The sequence below is a fragment of the Lactuca virosa genome, chromosome 4 (assembly GCF_052849685.1).
Source record: "Lactuca virosa cultivar CGN04683 chromosome 4, Lactuca_virosa_CGN04683_v6, whole genome shotgun sequence".
NCBI lineage: Eukaryota > Viridiplantae > Streptophyta > Magnoliopsida > Asterales > Asteraceae > Lactuca > Lactuca virosa.
The window spans coordinates 213834305-213842390 of record NC_136429.1 but is presented as its reverse complement, the minus strand read 5'-3'; the positions used below and the strand labels follow the sequence as shown (position 1 = coordinate 213842390).

Genomic DNA, 8086 nt, shown 5'->3' with positions numbered 1-8086 from the left:
GGTAAAGAACGTATGCATGTAATATAACAACAAATCAGTCAAAAAGTTTTTTAACGAATGCACGATATATCCTATCAAGACGTTCATTTCCTGTTATATTTGAAAATGACCCACGAACTCTTTCCTCCTGTGACATCATTTTCTTTTCAAGATATCATCATTAGGTGAATACCATAATCTTAGATAAAACCTACGGAGGGTGTTTGGACATCATTTTGTTTAATGACATCATTTTCATTTCAAGAAATCATCATTAAGAAGGTGAAAACTATAATCAATTTTAATCGTTACATAAAACCACTGGGGTGTTTGTGCAGGCATTTACTATGGTTCATTAATTTTGTTTTTGTTTATTCAACGCCTAGTGTTTCTTATGGTTTTGATTTTGCTTTTTCAAGACACTATTGTTTTTTAGAAATGTGTTCTTCACTGTCTCTCCCATAATCCTTATTCTAATAAAAGAATAGTTTTAATCTCTTTTTCCATGTATCACTCTAATACAACTCATTATTAATATTATGTCACATGTCATGGAGATATATTAGGGAAATCACTTCAAAATTCAAATTTACTTTTTCTAACTATATGTTAAATTTGAAATTATAATAAGTTTAAAATTTTGATATATCTCTTAGTTAATAATTTATTTAAAATAATTGATTAATAAATATTAATCTTTACTATGAAAGTTTAATTAATTGTATAACCGTGTTTCTCACGGGTTATAAACTAGTGTTCTAATTTCAATTATATGAAAGACAGCTAGTATTGTGTTTAGATATGCATTTATCCCCCAAGATGCTAGACTTTAAATCTGATACAGATTAATTAGAAAAATGTAGAGACATACATTATCACTTCAAAAAAACCTTTAGGGAGAAAGGTTAGCAGATGGGAGTGTTTCTAATAACCATAATAACTTTGAAAACAAACATCCAAATATATCTACCATTGATATGTAAGCAAATGCACTCTTTGTTTGGTATAAAATTCGCAAATAAAATACAATAAATAAAAGCATTAACAGTTTTCACTTCTGTACTATGCAAGTTCTTTAAAGATAAAGAAGAAAATTGAGACCATATCTCAACAAATCCTATGATCCCCACTTCCCAATCTATGTATGAAAACAGAAATCCAAAAGATCCACATCTCAACTGACTTTCCTTTAAGCTCGTATTGGAGCTAAAGAATCAATGTGAAAACCAAATCACACAACAAGCTGTTGAACTTTTAAAAGATTAGCCAAAATCCCAAATCTTTTTCAATCAACCCCTTCGACTCCTCACTTCATCGTATCTATCAATAAACATTGGTGGATACAAATCCTTACCCAATTCCGATGAATAAAGATCAGAATCAGCACTCCTTCTTGCAGCTACCCCCTTTGAAAGTGGACTTGCATTTGAGATATAATTACGCCCTTGCCCTTGCCCTTTCCTTTTAGCTTTGATCGATTCAGTCATGCTCATGTAACTTGGTTTGCTTTCACTCGACAATCGAGTTTCTGAAGTTGAAGATGAAGAATTCGTTGATGTTGTGCTTTCATCATACACAGAACCAGAACATGGGTTCGTTGATGATGATTGCGTAAGTGGACTTGACATAAACGGCTTCAAAGAAACCCTAGTTGAAACTATATTCTTTTTTATCTTCATAGATTCATGTTCAGAACAAGATTTAACACTTCGATCATCAGAATTCTTGATTTGAGATGAAATTTTGGAAGAACTGGTGGTGTCCCATGATTTTGCAGCCATCCAACCATTCAGCCATGTCCATTCAGAGTTTTGCACGCCAGATCTTGGAGAAGAACTCTTCGAGTTGGAATTTGCTCTTTGTTTCTAAAAATTAAACAAAAAATCATACCATGTTACTAAAAAACTATATAATAACAATAAATTAACCTCGTTATCTAAAATTTACAAAACTAAAACCTGTTGATAGAAGGCATAAGCTTTAGCTCTATTTCTCTTATTAGCGCCATCTTGCTTCATTTGTTCTTTTACTCTCGCTTCTTCTACTGTTCCTCGACTATCACACCACCCACCCTTTAACAACAAAAAAAAATGGTATTTTAGTTTTTGGTGTTAAAGAGATGCTTTTGAAACGATCATGAAAACATGAAGAAAAAAAAAATGATTACTTTAAGTTACCTCAGATTGCTTGACAGCAGAAAGATGGTTTCTCAAAGCTGTAGGAAATTCTTGTGTAGTGTTAGCAGATTGAGCTCTAACACGAGCTTGGGCTCGAACAAGAGCTTGCATGCACCTAAGTGTCACATCGGCTTGCTTTCTAACAAGCCGACCTCTTACTATAGCCTGGAGCCTCACCAATGCTTTTAGTGCACGTAAAGCTTGTCTTGCCTTCAATACAAATAATTAAGATTTATAAGATTGATGTAAAATTTAAGTTTGAATGAATTTTGTGAAGGTTTATGGCTTATGCTACACACAAAAGGCCACAGAAATGTCATCGGCTTTAATCATGATGCTATAATAAGGAAAAATTGCATTTAGTGTTTTATAATAACAGTTTTGACCTTCACTAAAAGAATTATAGTTTTGACCCATAAACATCTTGACGATTTTCCCAATCACAAAACTCTTAGCCCTTTTGAAAAACATCTATAGCTCTTATTTCATCATTTGGTATACGATCCAGAGAAAGCATCAATTTTTATCTAAAAAGGCTAGATTGAGACAAATCATATACTTAGAGGGAAGTATATTGGGTTAAAATTTTAGATAAACAAGGTAAAAGAAAGGGAAATGATTAGAAATTACCAAGAAAGAGCGAAAAACGGATTGAATTCGGATGGCAGCCCATTCTTTCCTAACAAACATGAAATCTTTAGGCGGAGCTCGAACCACAGTAGCGACGGCAGCAGAAAATGAAACATCTTCAGAACGAGAACCATCAGAAGTGGACAAACGTCCTCCTCCCTTTATCCCCTTTGATGATGAAACAGAAGAACTTCCCGCTGATGGACTCCTCCATAGCTTCCATGTCCTGGTTTTGTTACCCCCAACCTTCTCCTGCACACAAAAAAAAATACCCAATTGAATCAACCACTCTAACCCAACATGAAACATATGAATTGAAGAAAAAAGAAAAAAACAAAACAGACTTACTTGATCGGAGCTGTTGGAATTGGACTTTTGATACCCGATTAAGGACTTAATCCATTTCGCAGAGGCGCCCATTTGAGAAAACCGAACCTGCAACCTCAAATTTCACCGTTTTGGGTTCTTTAAGTTAAAATTTGGGGAATTAAAGTGGGTTTGGGAGTAGGGTTCGAAGGAAGGGGGAGAGTCGTTTGAATTTTGAAAGAAAAAGGAGAATTCAATGGAGAAAAGAAAGTAACGGATAGTAATTAATGGGCGCGTAACGGCGTAAATGCGTTTCGAACAGAGTGCCGGAATTTCAGGCTTTCGGATCCCAAAACAGGCTAATATTTTGGTGGGCTTTTCATTCAGGCCGAATTGTCGAAATTTAATTTTGTTTGATAACGAATTTCAAAACACGATATTGATTTCATCTTTTGGTACATGATTAAAAAAAATAAAGATAAAATTGTAAAAATGGTCGTTTTCGACTACTTTATCGTCAAAAAATCGGTTTTTTTTTTTTTTTTTGCAATTTTTGTCTATTCCAGAAATAAATATGCTTGAAATGACATTTTTGACTATCTATTTGGTTTTTTTTATTTACTTTACTATTATTTAATTAAAATAAAGCAAAATACAAACCTACCTCCTAATAACCCACCCAAATCCCACCTCTCTCTCTCTCTCTCTCTCTCTCTCTCTCTTAATGTTTCGCCGAAAACCATCGTCACTGCTGGAAAACGTCACCGTTGGCGCTGCCATTTACGTCGAATTCCACCTCCGCTGCCTAGTTACGTGAATATTTGAAAGACGACATGGAACTCTTTGTCGAAACGTCTTCGACCTGAAAACCCTCACCATGATGCTCTCTATTTCTTCTCGATCAAATTCAGTGTTGGATAATGTCACAACTAGCAAAATTAGAGTCGAAATTTATTTCATGTACAAACAATTTCTCTAGGTAACTTTGTTGAAATTGATTATTGTAATTCAAAATGACAATGCTATATGAGTACATATATGTTTACACTTAGAACCAAGTTGCAATAGCCTTTTATAAGCCCAAGTTTGATCTAATAGCTAAACACAAATCAATTTTTGGGCTTGTGCTTAGGAGTTCTCGGCCCAAATAACCCTAGGCCGAAAAACTTTTTTTTGGGCCTTGTCGAAACCGAAAACTCTTTTATTTTGGCCATGTCAAACCCGAGAACCCATATCTCTAAAAACTGCAAACCTTGTGTGAGTGGAGGGTGTTTTTGGCCACCCTAAAAACCGAAAACCCTTCTCCAAGGCATGGATTTTGGCTTAGGAAGTAGGACAAAAAGGATGAACTTTACTTGTGACACCTCACACCTTTGCACTTCTTTACCCTCCAAATCTCCACACCACACCTTCTATTATCCCTCAAATATACATGCAAGACATGCAACAACCCTCCATACATCCATGAACCACTTTTTGTTCCTCCGTAAAAACCATGGCCGAGCGGCCATTTGTGCCACACCCAAAGGCAAAAACTCTTCCAATTCTCCAACTCACTCTCAAAACAAGTTAAGATTTTCAAGGATTTCTTCACCTTCTTCAAATTTTCGGGTCTTAGGTAAGTTATTTCATAAACATCTAGCTTTTCTATGTGGTTTTTATGTTGGATTTCACCATATTTACACACATTTTCGTGTGATAAATCTCTAGGACACCAACCTTTCCAAGAAGCTATTCAAAGTTCATCACCTTCATTCTAGGCTCGACACCATCTCCTTCTTCTTCCCTACAACTCACGAAAAAAAACCAAGGTGAGCTTCATACCCCCAAGTTTTTCGTGTTTTTCATGTTTTTTTAGGGGGGGGGGGGGAATACAAGTCAAGTTTCGTTTACCCAATGGAATTTTGCATGCACCAACTTCTTTATGGAATGTTTTGAGCATATGATATCGAAAACCTCATACATACATACATGAAAATCGTGATTTACAAGCTTGTTATAAGTTAAAATGAGTTTGTCCATTGGACATTTGCATGCACTATGATTATATGTTAAATGTGAATAGTTTCTTGTATAAAATGGTTGATATCATTTGTTTACTACATAAAAATCGTGACCTATGTGATGGTCAACACTTTATTTACACAAAATCGGGCCTTAAAGTCGATATACTCAAATATAACAAGAACTTATGTATATAGAAGGCCAAATATGTTTTGATCTTTGGATATTTACTTGTCTTGCCTTTACAAATATAAAAATTGTATAAATATAAAAATGTTGAGGACAATCATATGGTTTTTATTAAAAATCGTGATTCACTAAAGTTGACCAAAATAAACCATTTTGTGCTACAAAATTTCAACCGAAAATATATGAGTTGTGCAAAAACTACAAACTCTTGGAGATTTTTGCTAATACTAAACTTTTCTAGTAAAAATAGTCGTAATTTTGTTGTTACTTTCTTCATGGTTTAAAACCCAAGAATATTATGTTATTTTTACAACATATGTTACTACTAGACATAATTATCATTGGCTATCTATATAAACTTTTATAAATAGTTTACACAAAAGAGAAAACAAAATAAACTGTTGACAGGATAGTTTGCATGTCATAAAACACATGTCATAAAACGTATGTCCTGAAACTTATAAAACGCGTGTCGTAAACCGCATGTCATTAAACTCGTAAAACGCGTGTCATAAAACACATGTCACAAATTTTCAAGAGTGAAGTCATTTCATTATACAATAAAAAGGGAGTCGTAGTTCATGTAAATCTGTTAATGCTCTAGTGAGACACTCTCTTCACTGTACCTACCTAGTGTACACTCTAAGTCCTGCATTATAACCAGAGTCTCCTGGAGGGAGAGCGAGATAATTGTGTATAGATCTATACGGGGATTGACAACCCACACCTGAGTTGTTCGCTACAGCTAGACGGACCAATCTAGGGTGACAAACATCTTACCGATTCTGACGCCTGAAGAACGTCTATACAGGCATAACAATCACATTTAGCATGGTTATAATAACTCACTTAGGGATTAACAATATTATCTTGGTTTACGGGAAGCATACACTTCACTGGTTTTATTAAAACATAAAACGACACATCATTTTCAGTACACAATTGCTTACATTTCCGGTCTTAGGGTTTAAGACTACAGTTTACTTATAAGAAGTTATTGGATTTTCTTGGAACATACATACACTATCATTTTAGAAGGAAAGATACAAGAGTCATACATACATTTTTTATTAGTTTTGGATATAAGACTAACAACACAATTTATAGAAAATATCGAATTTTCTGAAAGTATACGAAAATCATTTTAAACAGTTACAAATCCATTTTCATACAAAAATGCTTATGAACTCAACAACTTTATAGTTGACGCTTTTCAAAATGACTTGTATTCTCAGGGAAAAAGTAAAAGGTAATCAACTCTGTTTTGAGCCCAAGCGATGCAACACTATGAAATTTTACTTTTTGTCACTTTTATGTAACTTATGAACAAGTACAATCTGTAAACTATGTAAGTTTGTATTCTCAATGTATGTCGCTTGGGTTGCTATGTTTCATTTATATTCAACTGTTATGATACTATACAATGACGTCATCCGCCACCGGACGTTTCCGCCGTCATGGTTCGGGGGCGTGACAGATTGGTATCAGAGCATTGTTTATAGTGAACTAGTATATCTACCCATACCAGATAAACAACTATAAATACAATGGTACTAAAACAGTCTGACTAAAGTATACTTTAAAAATATAAGTATTTTATAAAAGTGTACATACATACATGCATATTAGAAAATAATGTTATAATAAGAAGGAGTCGGAGGAAGAAGTTGAGGAGGAAGTTGAAGAAGAGGAGGAGGAGGAGGATGAGTCGAATGCGGAGTCCGAAGTCATCGATCCTCCCTACATGGCCAGAGTACCTGCTCGCCGTTGAGGATATAATGGCCCTATGCCCCCTGGCATATGACCTTAAGAGATGGAGTCGGCATTAGGGGCAACACCTACCTTTTGGGATGGAGCGAGGATTTTATGACCTTCGCCTTGGAGGACTCGCTAACCGAGCCCTTCCCGTCATGGTCCGGAGGATTTCAGACATTGGAGATCAGGCTCAGACGACAGCCAACCGAGTTATGGAGATGAGAGTTGCAGTAGAGGTCACGACCGTGTGCACTCGAGACATCGAGAGGGATTACTACCCTATGGACCGACTCATCGAGGACCTTACTACTGTGCGAGCGGAGGTAAGGGAATACCAGGAGAGACGTGTTGCTCTTGAGGAGAGAGTACTGGTAGCCGAGCGCCGACTAGCCGAGCTGCTGGGTGCTTCTACTTCATCCCAGGCACCGCAGGGGACTACTCGATGTGAGTAGGATCTATCCTACTTACCAACTATGATAGACTGGATATTTGGGTATGCGTTAGTGCTACCCCTTTCTTTTATTTTGTATGTAGGACCGACCCTACGTCTAAGTGATTACACTATTCGGAGGGTCGTTATGTTGTCGGATTATCATCTTGATGTATTGTAGACCTTATAAAGGTCAATTTTCCAAAAAGTTATATACCTCTACTTTATCATTAATGAAACAAACATGTGTTTTTATTTATGGATGTTGTTATCTGCTATGTCTTATTTATTTATTTTAATTTGGTAAAACAAGATTTCAATTATATGTACAAAATAACTGTCACACCCCCATACCGGAACGACGGAAACGTTCGGGGGCGGAGTGTTGGATTAATGTCTAAGTCCATAACTATAATTGGTAAGACTTGACCCGACCCGACATGGTCCATTTGGGTTGCATGGCATCATGCATTTGGATAGACTATAATGAGAGAAATAACACTTAAGGTTGGTTAATATATTATAAGTTCTAATATATTAATAAGGTTATTTAATTAGTATTGATCAAGAATTAATTTGGAATTAATTAAGTGATCAAAAGGAGACTAATTAAATA

General features: G+C 35.5%; 1 protein-coding gene across 1 annotated transcript; it reads right to left on the bottom strand.

The window, feature by feature from the left end:
* Window positions 1-920: 920 nt before the first annotated feature.
* Window positions 921-3348, bottom strand: LOC145168716 (protein IQ-DOMAIN 8-like). Its single transcript, XM_079087443.1, has 5 exons — window positions 3135-3348; window positions 2787-3038; window positions 2157-2366; window positions 1938-2051; window positions 921-1844 (listed from the first exon to the last, which is right to left on the bottom strand). Exons 1-5 carry the CDS (start codon window positions 3204-3206, stop codon window positions 1269-1271), a joined length of 1224 nt encoding a protein of 407 aa, XP_078943569.1. The 5' UTR covers window positions 3207-3348; the 3' UTR covers window positions 921-1268.
* Between the last annotated feature and the right edge of the window lie 4738 nt (window positions 3349-8086).